General features: G+C 44.2%; 1 protein-coding gene across 1 annotated transcript in view; it reads left to right on the top strand.

The window, feature by feature from the left end:
- The first annotated feature begins 761 nt into the window (after nt 1–761).
- LOC115105302 (protein Aster-B-like) overlaps nt 762–14,519 on the top strand; it is a 100,524-nt gene continuing 86,766 nt past the window's right edge. The window contains exons 1-2 of the mRNA XM_065007225.1: nt 762–1,606; nt 5,287–5,358. Coding sequence (XP_064863297.1) covers nt 1,107–1,606; nt 5,287–5,358 — 572 coding nt within the window. The 5' untranslated portion in view covers nt 762–1,106. The remainder of the gene's footprint in view (nt 1,607–5,286; nt 5,359–14,519) is intronic.

Below are 14,519 nucleotides of genomic sequence, written 5' to 3'. Positions count from 1 at the left end.
TTGGGTCGGCCTCTGGGATTAGATCCAATGTCCAGGGTGGAGGTTCGAACAAAGGATCCGCTTTGAGAAAGTCGTATTCCTGGTCATAATGTTGGTAAGTTGACGTCGCTCTTATATCCAATAGTTCTTCCTGGCTGTATGTAATAAAAACGTAAGATTTGCTGGACTAACAATGTAAAAAAGAATACATAAAAAAAACGAATTACTGCATAGTTTCCTCAGGACATGAAGCAAGGTGACCATCTCTGTCGACGCCATCTTGCTGTATTGTTTTGGAGAGGTTTTTTTACCCTCTCCACAGCGGCCCCGCCAATGTGAGTGGGGCCATCCTTTCTCTGCTGTCTCCTGTAGTCCACGATCAGCTTCATTGTTTTGTTGACGTTTTAGCCTACAGAGAAATTGCAGGTTCTCCCCCTCAGGACCACTGATGATAGACGTGTCTCACTTATCTTACACTCTGCATTCCAAATGGCACCCTATTTCCTACATACTGTGCTACAATTGACCAGGGCCCTATGTAGGGAATAGGGAGCCATTTAGGAAGCAGCAAGAGGTTAGCCTCCCATCACAGGGGAATCAACAGTATTTTGCTCTGAATCGTCTCCCTGCTGGGAACGAGAGGAAACCAATCCTAATAACAAAGTCCTGTGCTCCCTGTGCGTGTGCGTATGTGCATCATTTAGTTTATCTGAGTGTATAATTGTGAATGGGAGCTGTGAATACTTGCATGCATGTGGCTAAACCATACTTAGCATACAGCACCCTTTCACTTTACTCTGACCTCTAGGCCATGGCTGTGATACCAGGGACTAGAGCAAGGGAGCCCTGAAGAGAACTCATCTAAGTGGGCTAAGAACACGCTGTGGCAGCTGGTTCAGAAATGCACAAGACCTCAATCCATAGAGCCTAGATACCGGGAAGGATAATGACACAAGAAGATGCTATACTGATACTGTATACTCACTCTCACTCTGGACAAAACAGTGAGAGAGGCTCTCTCCACCTACATTAGTGCAGCCCAGGAAGCATCCTGCCAGGCACACATTCCCTCTCTCTCTCTCATCCTCCCTGGATAGACGTGTCCGCCTCGGCTGCTGTATTCCTATATGAGCCAGTTGTCGGTGGGACAGAAGATCATGACCGAGACCCTCCGGCTCCCCTCCTTCCAGGTGCAGGCCCCAGGGGACTGGCAGACCCCAGATGGAGACCCAGGATCAGAAGCCTCCGTCGGGGGAAAGGTACCCATTGCGGGTGGTGACTCTTCCGCCCTCTCCAGTTCTGCCACTCCGTCCCTCCGCCGCAAGCGCTTCCAGATGCGGCGCATGAAGAACGTGCAGAGCGAGAGCAGCGTGACCCCGGCTGTGTCTGCAGCGGCTGCCACTATGAGGTCAGAGGTCATGAGTAAGGGCCAGGGGTCGCACTCCTTCTCAGGGGGCATGGAGTACTTACAGCTGCCGTCCATCGAGATTACACCATCCTGCGACGAGGACGCGGCAACCACCTGGTCCAACTGCTCCACACCCAGCGCTTCGCCGCGACGCAAGCGCTTCCTGCTGCACCGCTGGCTGAACGTGCGCGAGAAGAAGGATCACTACAGTGAGAGCAGGTAAGTTTCCCCTAGGTACAGATCTATGATGTGCTTCCCCTCCCCAATCCTAATCTTAACCATTAGTGTGCAAAACTGTGTATAATGTAAAATACACAGTGGGTTACCCATTAAGTGTTAGACATAAAGTTGGGCCAGCTTAAGGCACCCTTATGCATAAAAGTGTAGTTGGAACCATGTAGAAATGGAATCATATCAGAACCATTAAACAGAACAATAATTATGATTATACTAGGAGGTGCTGGTCTAGGATCAGGTGCCTCTTGTCCATTTAATTGTATCGATTGTGATCTCAAAACTGATCCTAGATCAGCACTCCAACCGATCTCAACGCCTTATGAATGCAGGACCTGGTCTGTAGTGGAGAGCTGGAATCCAGTTTGTTTTTCTTTTGTCTTTGTGTATAATCCTCCTGCGAAAAAAATGACACCTACCTACTTCTATCAAAGTTGATGTGGTCTTCCATCACTTTTTCACTTGAACAAGCCCCTAATAGTGATTAGTGACACGGAAAAAAACTGCACTTAGTGGTTGAAGTCCTCAATGGGACCCTATTTGTTTATTGAATCTCCATCCCAGGTTTGTGTTTCTCATATATACCAGCTGTTGACGTCCAAATTTGATAATATACATGTTCTGTAAACAGGTTATTTTCACCCCCAAGCTTATCTTGACTAAATAGGCACCTTGAAATGTTACATAAGCCAAAGTGCAGAGTATGAATTGCATTATAAATTAAACCAGGCCCATGATACAATGCATCATCAAACAGCAGGAAATGGAGGAGTGCGCTTAAGAATAATGGATACAAATGTTTTATACATACAAATGCCATTGCTGCCAGACTTTGGTCTTCAGTGAATCTGGATGATATGCACAGCACTGGAATGCAATAATACATCGTTTGGGAAATAAATGGTTTGTATTGTTTTTCAATGGGGGTTTATGTTCACTATTGGAATTTTTGGCCTTTGTATTTTATTAGCATAATATAATGTTAATTGCCTGGAGTTGCCTGGTGTCTGTTACTAACTGCGTCTAAGTTGAAAGTGCATATTTTTGTTTTATGAGGACTATTGACTACTACAGTATTGTCCCTGGCTGTTCACTACTTTAAAGGATGGGAGATTTCTACCACTTGTAGCATTGGTTCGACTTGGATGACTAACCAAATCCGCTACAAAATTTTGTTAAGGCTGTCACAAGAGATTAGGTGAAACTGATCTCTGACTGCATACTACAGCCATTCCAAGAGACAAAGTGAGAACTACAATCCATGCTTATTACTGTGGATAGTTCTGGAGTTGACCAATGGCCTAGTCCCATTGATATGTACAGCCTTACAACTGAGAGCTAAAGGTAATGTCTGTGTCCCAAATGGCACCTATGTAATCCACTACTTTTGACCAGGGTCCATAGGGTTTTGGTCAAAGGTAGTGCACCATATAAGCAACAGGGGGCATTTGGGACACAACCCATGTAGAAGTGCCAGGGGACAGCTGGAAGGAGTCTACAGGGCTATATGAAATATTCATAGCCAACACTGCTTTCTGGAGACCTGGGCTACGTCCCAAATGGCACCCTATTCCCTATATATTATACTACTTTTGTAGCCCCCATATGGGCCGTGGTCAAAAGTAGTACATTATATAGGGAATAGGGTACCATTTGAAACACAGCTCTGATTTGCCAAATATAAAACAGTACTGCTGCTTATGTAGCCCAGTCAGCCTTTAGTTTCCAGTGCTCTGACACATAGCCTGGATGGCAGATTCATGCACCCACGCCTTATTGTTGTCATGGCAAGTCTTGCCAAGTTGGCTATCGAAGAAACCGACAGGCTGCTCTGAAGGTATATTATTTGCTATGAGATGTGCCACTTTTCTGTCTCACTCTTTCATGTGGTACATGTAAGGCACATTGCGGTTGTGGCACTCTTGGTTATGTGAAGAGGTCTATCCGACCAATGGAAGCTTGTCCTTTGTTGATGTAGTTGCCGTTGTCGTTGATTTTGTCTGGATGCCTCTTTGACAGAAAATATCCCCACTGTTTTTACATAAATGTTGCTGCCTGAACACTGGCAACAATGCATGGAAATACTTTCAATAGAACGAATTATAGCTTAAAGTGACTAGACGACCAGAGATACAGGATATGTCTCTACATGCCGGTTTCCCGGACACAGATTTAATACTAGTTCTAGACAAGAAAATGTTCCATTGATATACTTTTTAATCCAGGATTAGGCTTCATAGGGCCAACAGTTTTTTTTCTTTCTCACTTGACCAACTAGCCACTCGACCCCTAGCAATAGGCTACTATAACTAGGGACTGGAGTCTTTCCTAGTCAGGTCACATTCAGGAACAACTCCTAACGTAACCATAACATACTTAACCTCACATTGCATTCACATTGGCTAATACTGACTCAAACCCGCTTTCCTGATGTGGCATTTGGAAGCAATGCTTGGATCTTGAATCCAAGCATTGCTTGTGAGAAAGACCCGAGTGAGAAAGACCCGATCATGTGACGGAGAGCCATGTGAGCGACCGGTGCTTCGGCACGCAGCGGGGAGAAGGGAATAATGTGATTATATTCAGCCCACGAGCACAACGGCCGCTGGTCGCAAAAGGCATGGATTTTTTTAGGGGGCATTACAAAGGGGATGCAGGGACAAGAAATTCGAGGCATTTAACAAGTGCTTGTCAAATTGTGAATGAGAGGCTGATGAAGTGTGTACAGCCTGCGCAAAAAAACTAAGCAGAGCTCGTGCTTTTCATGCAACTTTAAAAAAAATCATCATTAGAGTGGCATCTTGCAGCCTTGGAATGTTTAAAATCTAAACATATAGCCCAATATTTGTATTACAACTTAAGTTCAATAAATAATTCTAAATGAAGCATACAGGAATACCTGTTTCTTTGTTAACCGCTCAACACAGAATAGTCGCATGTGCTCACTCCCTCAGATCTTTTGGAGAAAATATCCTTTCTATTTTATTCAGCTATATTCAATTGTATTCTTCATACTATAATATACTATAGAATAATGCTACAGAATTCTAAGCAAACCTTGTCTGCTAAATTAACTAGTGTAGCCCACAGACATATGTCATAGCCATATCAGGGCCTAACATAAGGACAACTCAGAGTATGCAATTCTGTTCTTCTGAAATAGACTACATTTTCTTCATATCATGTATCTCTAGACCTGTCTAAAATAAACAGTGGATTTATTGTGACGGTGTAGGCTATATTACATGGATTTATTAGACTTTTTATAATGTAGACAAAGGTCTGCTTCAGTGGTTTGTAGGCTCTGCGGGGAAGTCAGGAGATGCTACATTGTTTAACAAGGGACATAAATAAAGGGGTCATAGCTTTTCACCTGGATTCAACCTGGTCAGTGTATGTCATGGAAAGAGCAGGCGTTGTATACTCAGTGTAGCTTCAAAGCATGGTTAAAACTATAATTTTGACCTCATAGATGGTCAGTCTTTGCATCCATAGGTCTTTCGGTTGAGTTGTTACATTTCATTTAACTCTGAACTTTTCTAGTTGTCTCACACACACTCGCACACACACACACACACACACACACAGACAGATCTCTGCCGGTGTGTGTTAAATAACATGTATTACTCTCTAACACTGTATCTCTGTGCTGCGTTTCCCAGCAGGGAGAGCAGCCTACACAGCAGCCACGAGGAGGACTCCGCTCGCTTCTTGACCCCTCACAGTCGGGAGGAGAGGTGGGTAACACCTGTGTGTGTGTGTGTGTGTGTGTGTGCGTGTACTGTGTGTGTGACTGCATACTGTGTGCATGCATATATGTGTTAACATGCATGCTTGTGGGCAGCTAGGTGAATGTGTGCAATGATAAAGCAAATGCAATGTCCATGTGTTGCTCATGAAGACTTTTGGAAGACACTATGTTTTACATGTATCGCCTATAAGACAATTTAGCACAACTTGCTAGCGTGCAAAGAGATGTGGTGAGGATGATGTGTGAGGTGATAATTCCACTAGAGGGCAGTTCTTAACCAAAACCCTCAATGGAGGTCTACTTCACAGTAGTGCAGGGTTAGAGTCTAGGAGAGCGAGAGAGAGGGGACGTGTGTGAGAGAAATGGAGAAGGGAAGATAAAGTGATGAGGGAGGGAGAGAGAACGAGAATAAGAAGGGAAAAATGGAGAGGGGGACTGTTTTAAAGAGGGGTGTTAAAATGCTCAATTTTAAAGGGGAGGTGTTAAGTAGCTGTGAAACGTGCCCATTTTTTTCACACAACACAGCCTCAGAGAATTCCCCCCTTTTTTTCCAGCTCCTTCTCTCTCTCTCTTTTAGTTTGATCTTCTCACACTGAGCACAGGTGACGTTGAATACACACCATAGCAAAACATTTCAAAATGCTGTGCAACAGAAAACTAAAATGAGTTTCGGAATATCACCACTCCATTTCAGGCTGTATACTTCCGTTTCCTGCCTAGGGAGGACCCCCTAGCTGATGCTGATACAGGACTTTAAAATGGCAAAGCAACTTTCACCCCCCACCCCCCAAAAAATCTATATCAGATATTTTCTCAAGAATTGCATTTATTCTTAGCACCATCTGTGGCGAGAACACACTATTAATTTATGTCAATGGATGGCATATAATGGTGTAACGTCTCCTCTGCGCGCTTGCAGGTGTAGTAAGCTTGAATTTGAAATGGTATGCCCTCTCACAAAAAGGCGTAGCACACGCCCCCAGCAGCCCCCTGAGGGGGGTGCCTGCGAGCTCATTCCATTGAACTCAGGTCGGAAGAACATCAAAGGTTCCAACCCACCCACTTTAAATAGACATCCACTCCTCAGGTCATTTTGGCCACTGTCCCCGTCAGCATCACAGTGTGCCAGTGTAACAGTGTAGTAGACAATAGATGTCAAATTACCTAGAAACACCAACACAGATACATTTTCAATGAAGCTCCTTTAATTATTTCTCCTCTTATCCCTTTTCTCATTAAACCCAACCAGTCTCCACTATATCCAACCAGACATGTATCACTAAATCATTTATATATAAATACTAGATGTTTTGAAGCCACCTCGCCTCCATCTTGGCACTCCCCCAACTCTGTAAAAAATATTTAGGAAGTTATAGAATTGCATTTATTACATTTCTTTTTGTCACTTGTATTATATTACAGACACCTTAATGCATACTTTTAATTATATTATGTGAGCTAAATAAAAAATATATATATGCAAACATTTTCCTTAAAGTATACTTTTTTGAAAGTACTGATGTTACTGTCACCACTACAACAAAAACATACTTAAATACATGTAATTTTGTCTTTGAAACATTTTATTGAAATACTATAGAATTCCATTCATTCCTATGGAGGACTGCACATTCTGGGAAGTGCCAATATGGCCTACTAGTGGCATCAAAGCCTCTCATTGGCCAACACATAGCATCAGCCATCCAGGGTGTTTATACATCATTGGTATCACTCAGTGGCTCACTGAGGCTAGATAACCCATCTTTTATCAGCACTGGCCAGCTCACTAACAGACCGCCTGGCACACTGATGCATTTATTTATGGTCACGTAACCTTGAGGCTCCTTCTCTAGTGTGAAGGTACGGCTAACTATCACATTAATGATTTATAACGATGCAAATGTGGTCTTGCTAGACTTTAGTATCCCCCTTGAAGGCGTTTTTCACAGTCGCCCTGAGAGTGAGTAAGTGAGTGCGTGTGTTCTTGTGTGTGACCTAATTTAATGCTCACGGAGCTAAGAAAAAATAGATATCTTTGTGCTGGCTGTGGCTGTGCACCTGTCTGTGATGTTGTAAAACGGAGTATTTGGGCTGGGTCTTGTTACACACATACTCATCTCAGATATCTTCAGGCCTCGGTTCAAATACATTTGGTATTTCAATGTTTTTTTATTTTTTATACATATTTTCTGATATATATTTTTTTATACTGCTCAAGAGATTAAATCAAATCAAATCTAATTTTATTTGTCACATATACATGGTTAGCAGATGTTAATGCGAGTGTAGCGAAATGCTTGTGCTTCTAGTTCCGACAATGCAGTAATAACCAACAAGTAATCTAACTAACAATTCCCAAAACTACTGTCTTATACACAGTGTAAGGGGATAAAGAATATGTACATAAGGATATATGAATGAGTGATGGTACAGAGCAGCAAAGGCAAGATACAGTAGATGGTATCGAGTACAGTATATACATATGAGATGAGTATGTAAACAAAGTGGCACAGTTAAAGTGGCTAGTGATACATGTATTACATAAGGATGCAGTCGATGATATAGAGTACAGTATATACGTATGCATATGAGATGAATAATGTAGGGTAAGTAACATTATATAAGGTAGTATTGTTTAAAGTGGCTAGTGATATATTTACATCATTTCCCATCAATTCCCATTATTAAAGTGGCTGGAGCTGGAGTTGAGTCAGTGTCAGTGTCAGTGTGTTGGCAACAGCCACTCAATGTTAGTGGTGGCTGTTTAACAGTCTGATGGCCTTGAGATAGAAGCTGTTTTTCAGTCTCTCTGTCCCAGCTTTGATACACCTGTACTGACCTCGCCTTCTGGATGATAGCGGGGTGAACAGGCAGTGGCTCGGGTGGTTGATGTCCTTGATGATCTTTATGGCCTTCCTGTAACATCGGGTGGTGTAGGTGACTTGGAGGGCAGGTAGTTTGCCCCCGGTGATGCGTTGTGCAGACCTCACTACCCTCTGGAGAGCCTTACGGTTGAGGGCGGAGCAGTTGCCGTACCAGGCGGTGATACAGCCCGCCAGGATGCTCTCGATTGTGCATCTGTAGAAGTTTGTGAGTGCTCTTGGTGACAAGCCGAATTTCTTCAGCCTCCTGAGGTTGAAGAGGCGCTGCTGCGCCTTCTTCACGACGCTGTCAGTGTGAGTGGACCAATTCAGTTTGTCTGTGATGTGTATGCCGAGGAACTTAAAACTTGCTACCCTCTCCACTACTGTTCCATCGATGTGGATAGGGGGGTGTTCCCTCTGCTGTTTCCTGAAGTCCACAATCATCTCCTTAGTTTTGTTGACGTTGAGTGTGAGGTTATTTTCCTGACACCACACTCCCAGGGCCCTCACCTCCTCCCTGTAGGCCGTCTCGTCGTTGTTGGTAATCAAGCCTACCACTGTTGTGTCGTCCGCAACCTTGATGATTGAGTTGGAGGCGTGCGTGGCCACGCAGTCGTGGGTGAACAGGGAGTACAGGAGAGGGCTCAGAACGCACCCTTGTGGGGCCCCAGTGTTGAGGATCAGCGGGGAGGAGATGTTGTTGCCTACCCTCACCACCTGGGGGCGGCCCGTCAGGAAGTCCAGTACCCAGTTGCACAGGGCGGGGTCGAGACCCAGGGTCTCGAGCTTGATGACGAGCTTGGAGGGTACTATGGTGTTGGTGAACATTTCGCTAATGAATACGTATTTTTTAAAATATTTTTTGTATTCGAACCCGCATCTGTTGTGATGCTTCTAGCACTGCGATGCAGTGCCTCAGACCATGGTGTACTGGGCCGTACTCACCATCCACTGTAGCGCCTTACGGTCGGGTGCCTTGCAGTCGTTGTACCAAGCGGTGATGCGGCCAGTCAAGATGCTCTCAGTGGTGCAGCTGTATGACTTTTTTTGAGGATCTGAGGGCCCATGTTGTGTCCTCTTCACAACTATGTGGGTGTGTGTGGACCATGTTAATTTCTTAGTGATGTGGACACTGAGGAACTTGAAGCTCTCGACCCGCTCCACTACAGCCCCGTCCACGTGGATGGAAATGCAAAACTGACGCAAGATCAGCATCTAGGAGGAACTTCACCCTAGACCTCGACTCTCACTGTAGGGAAAAGCAGTCTAGGTTCCTAACAACTCATTGGAGTATTTCATTCAATTAGACGCTAGGCAATCTCTCAGGATGCTTATTTTACTCACACTGGGTCATACAGTATGTCACTTCACACAACAACAGAACATCTCGGTCCCCGAACACACCAGTTGCGGTTGGTGTCACGTGACTCGTGATATCGCTGGATGCAGGCCTTGCTCTACTCCGTTGCCAGTGAATTCATGAATCAGGACCAATTTGTGTGGACAAATTTGTTTTATTGAAAGCGCACAGCTAAATTAGCTATTTTTGTCAAAAGTACTATCGGTTTTGAGTCAGGAAATGTGTACTTTTCCATCTAATACATTTGAGATCATTTTTTGCCAATATTTTATGGAGCCGACAGCCACAGCAGCGGGTGTCAACTGCACATGGCGCCCTGGTGGGGGGAGACCCTGCTACATAGAAATGTAGCACTTTGCATTCAGCAACGTCACGAGTCAGAGAGCTAGGCTACCAGCATCACTTTGCTCGTTGTATAATTCCTTCTCGTCTCTACGCGCTCTCCTCCTCTCACCGCTTCCCTTCGATTGTGGACTTCAGTGCCCAATACAACATCTGTCTCTGACCAGGCGCAAAAACCTCTCCAAGACAAACCTTCATACCATGACTATTAACCGCTACACAGCCTACATCGTTGTCACCAACATTATAGTTAACTAACTAGAACTAATGTGTTAGTAAAACAACAATCCAATCCATGTGTACAATAAAGCAGTACAGTGTACAGCAAGCAGTTTAGCAGTTACAGCGGCGGGCCCCGGTGACAATAGATTTATAAAACCGAAAGCTTACCTTGACTTGGAAGAGTTGCAGTGTTGGACATCCTTAACCAGCTAGCATTCCTCTCTGTTTGAGCCAGGTTGTTGAGTAGGCTAAATTAGCTAAATTAGCTAAGTAGGTGAAAGGTAAACTATGAAGAAAAAAAAATACTACGAAATATAGCTACCTCTCGCTCTCTGTTGCTTCTCCTTCATTTTTGAAGAAGTTAATTTGTTCAAAACTGTTCAACTATTGTCTTTCTCTTTGAGTCAACTACTCACCACACTTTATACACTGCAGTGCTAGCAAGCTGTAACTTATGCTTTCATTTCTAGATGAATACTCAGAAATCATGTCCATTCAGACTGCAAGAGCTCTGTAAGGTTGGAGGGCTTCCTCCGAAAGTTGTCATAATTACTGTGTAAGTCTATGGAAGGGGGTGAGAACCATGAGCCTCCTAGGTTTTGTTTAGAAATAAATGTACCCAGAGGAGGATAAAAGCTAGCTGTCCTCTGGCTACACCATGGTGCTACCCTACAGAATGCTGCTGAAGGCTACTGTAGACCTTCATTGCCAAACAGTGTGTTTTAATCCATTATTTGTTGACGTGAAGACATTTAGTATAGTTTTATCTAAAAAGGATAACTTTTTGAATGTTTCACTGTTTTTATTTTTATTAAATTCACTGAGTGGGATGGTTCTCCCCTTCCTCCTCTGAGGAGCCTCCACTGACACACACACACACACACACACACACACACACACACACACACCCAACCCCCTGCATTACTTAACACCTGCAGGAACTGCCCTATGGGGGGGGACATTGAGCACTGCACACACTCCCTCATAGTTAACTCCCCAGCTCCTATCCCCTTCTCCCTCTGCTCCCCCTCCCCAGTGGACAGCTCATTAATTATGTGGTGATTGTCTAGGCAGGCAGGCCGTTCCCATGGGGAGAATCATCCACACACTGCACATCGGGCTATAGCTACAGCCAGGTATACAGGTACAGGGTACTATAAGCCAGCAGCGCTGAGCAGAGCAGGTGGAGAGAGGCAGAAGACAGAGAGAATCAGGAAGTGGGTCACCTTAGGAGAGGGCAGAGAGAGAGAGTGAGAGATATAGAGGAGCTGAGAGAGTGTTTGTGTGAGCGAGAAATTGAGAGAGGGAATGAAAGTGGGATAGCGGTAGTGGGGTACTAAGGCAGGTGTGTGTGAGATAGTGAGAGGGAGTTAGGAAAGAGATTAGGATGCTTTTTGGAATCTGGAGAGAAAAAAGACATAAGATCGCCTGAGGGATGCATCTTTATTAGATCAAAACCTGGCGCATGTTCCGGACCCCCCTGTGTCGGCACCACCAGACATCCGGTTTTGGGCGGGGCTCCATTGACCAGGAGTGACAGCTCTGGGGGGTAGGAGGACAGTCACCATGGTCCAGAGTGGCTCGCTAAGTAGTCAGATCTTCTGTGGCCTTGGGGTCAGGCAGGGCTGGGGGGGTTCACTGAGGAGGAAACTGGCCTTCCGCAGGGTCAAGTGAGTAGCAACCCCCCATCTCTCTCTCGGTCTCTCTGTCTCTCTCTCGCTCTATCTTTCTTTCTGCTATGGGACCCACAGGACTTGCACATTTTTATCCCAGCCCAGCATTAACCAAGCGGATTCAACTCATCGAGGGCTCGATGGTCAGTGGATGACTTGAATCCAGCGGGTTAAGTGCTGGGCTGGTACAAAAATGTGCAGTTGGGTGGGTTCCCAGGACTGAGGTTGATGAATTACTGATTTGCGGCACAGAACAACTCACTCACTTTACTGGACTGTTCTGAGGCTTAGACCTGTTATGGTGTTTGTTCAGAGAAAGCTGTTCAAGTGATGCTGAGTGTATGTCTACCTTTCTTTGTGCATTGTATTTGCTGTATTATCAATATATTGTTCTTGATGAGGTGAATACAAGTTGTTGAGTTGTTGTTGAGCCATGAACGATAGTTAACACAAAGACAAAGATGCGTGCTGGTATTGTGTTTTTATTGATTTGTGGTTTTACTACATGTGGACAGAGACTACAAAGGTGTTTGGATTTGAATGAGCAGGTTCATATTAGCTCATGGCTGTTGTGTTATTGTTGTATATGTGTTGTGTGTACTTAATGATAGTGCACCTTGGTAAGGGTCTTTACCAGGTCATTTGGATATGTTTATTTATAGGGCCGGGAAAGATACCAGTATCGCGATACTCCATTAGTATCGTGGCAAGGAAACAAAACACGAAGCAGATTTACCTTCTTTAGGAAAACAGTGCGAATGTTGGAAACCAAAACATCATTGTGTTGTCATCCAGAGTCACGTGCATTTATTTTCCAATCTATAGCACACAATATTTTACATACAGCTGTTTTTTTAAGGACCAAAAGGTTTGGTCTGCTTCGTGTTTTCATTTTCGCCCATGGAAAAAATATTGTGATACTGGTACTGTTACAGCCCTATTTATTTACATCCGATTGCCGTGGTATTCTTTGTGACTCAGTTGGTAGAGCATGGCTCTTGCATTGCCAGGATAGTGGGTTTGATTCCTGGGACCAAGTCGTTTTAAGTAAAAGCATCTGCTAAATGGCTTGAATACAACTGGACGAATGAATGTGTTGAGTGGTGCTGTCCTTTGAATTATGAATTGAGTGCCATGATATCAGAATGAGTATTCACCCCCCGAAAACAATAGTTTTTTTTACAACATATCATTTTGTTTTCTTACAGGTTTGACACTTTCGTAAAAAAAAAATTAAAAATCCCTGTTTTTTTTTTTTGTGCTGAGAATGTGCTAAAAGATAGTTGCTGAATCATGACTTCTGCTCCAAGGTGGTGAAAACACCATTGTTTTAGCTGCCGGACAAACTACCTCTCATTGGGTGAAGACTATTCAGCCTTTTCAATTTGTCGAGCTGGCTGTTTCTGGTGTTTTGTAAGGTCCAGGTGCTGTTTCACCTTGGACGACCTTAAACGTACATGTTTGTGAGTGTTTGAACATAGTCTTGTTGATAGGCAGAGCTGTGCTCGTCAGAGAGAGAGTGTTCATAGTGGAAGCACCAGAATGGTTATTCAAAGTTGAAGTCATATTTTATTACAATTCTAGAGCATGCGAGCCCACTTTCCAGTATGTCTGTGCGTTGTATTAAGGTTATCTGTGGCCTTGTGTACCACAATCACAGGAATAGGAGCTGGTCACAGTACACATGCTACACAAGGTGCAGCTCAATAGTCTATAATGTAGCATCCTCCTCCTCTCCTTTCCTTCATCTGCCCTGATCTTTAAAACATTTAACAGGTAAGAGCAGAAGGCGTTCGCTATTGCTTTCACCTATTCTGGCTTTTGTGATCTGTGCAGAATAGAATGGAACTGTATTGTCCATTGTAGGGAAGAGCAATGGATAAAGTAATCCCTCTCACCCCCCCTCCCCCTGAAAAGATTTAGATGCACTACTGTTCCACTGGAGGTCATAAGGTGAATGCACCAATTTGTAAGTCGCTCTGGATAAGAGCGTCTGCTAAATGACTTAAATGTAAATGTAAATGTAAAACCTGAGAGGTAAACCGCATGGGACAAACGAGAGTGAGACCCAATGACAAGGTAAAAATCTGTCGTTCTGCCCCTGAACAGGCAGTTAACCCACTGTTCCTAGGCCGTCATTGAAAATAAGAATTGGTTCTTAACTGACTTGTTTATTTAAATAAAGGTAAAAAATAAATATTTTTTTGTTATATTATTCAGTCTCCTCAAACAGTCTTATAATCATGCATCCCTGGATCGACTCTGAAGTGCTCAAGACTCGCCAACACAACACAACAGAACATCTGACTGAACCCTATACAGCCCCTGCCAACCAGGGTCCCCAAACCCTGACCTATGACCCTTTGACCTTAAGTGTCAGCCACCGGGCCTCAGAAGGAGAGAGGCAGCTCCGAGGTGAGGTTTCCTGTAGTTACAGATCAGCCTCCCCTGCCCCTCCGCCTCCCCACCCCCAATCCTAACCTTAATCACTAGCAGGGAAAAATCTAAACTGACCCAAGATTATTGTCTAGGGACAACTTAACCCTAACCCTAGATGCTCAGGAGGAGAGAGGGACAGATGAAAGGAGACACCCTGGCCTTTGGCTCCCTCTTCTGGGCCAGACTGTCTCACACATAAATACGTCATCACGGGAATAGGAGCTGGTCACAGTACACATGCTACACA

Source organism: Oncorhynchus nerka, linkage group LG22 (genome assembly GCF_034236695.1).
Source record: "Oncorhynchus nerka isolate Pitt River linkage group LG22, Oner_Uvic_2.0, whole genome shotgun sequence".
Lineage (NCBI taxonomy): Eukaryota > Metazoa > Chordata > Actinopteri > Salmoniformes > Salmonidae > Oncorhynchus > Oncorhynchus nerka.
The sequence above is the reverse complement of the archived record's forward strand: the minus strand, read 5'-3'. Positions and strand labels throughout refer to the sequence as shown.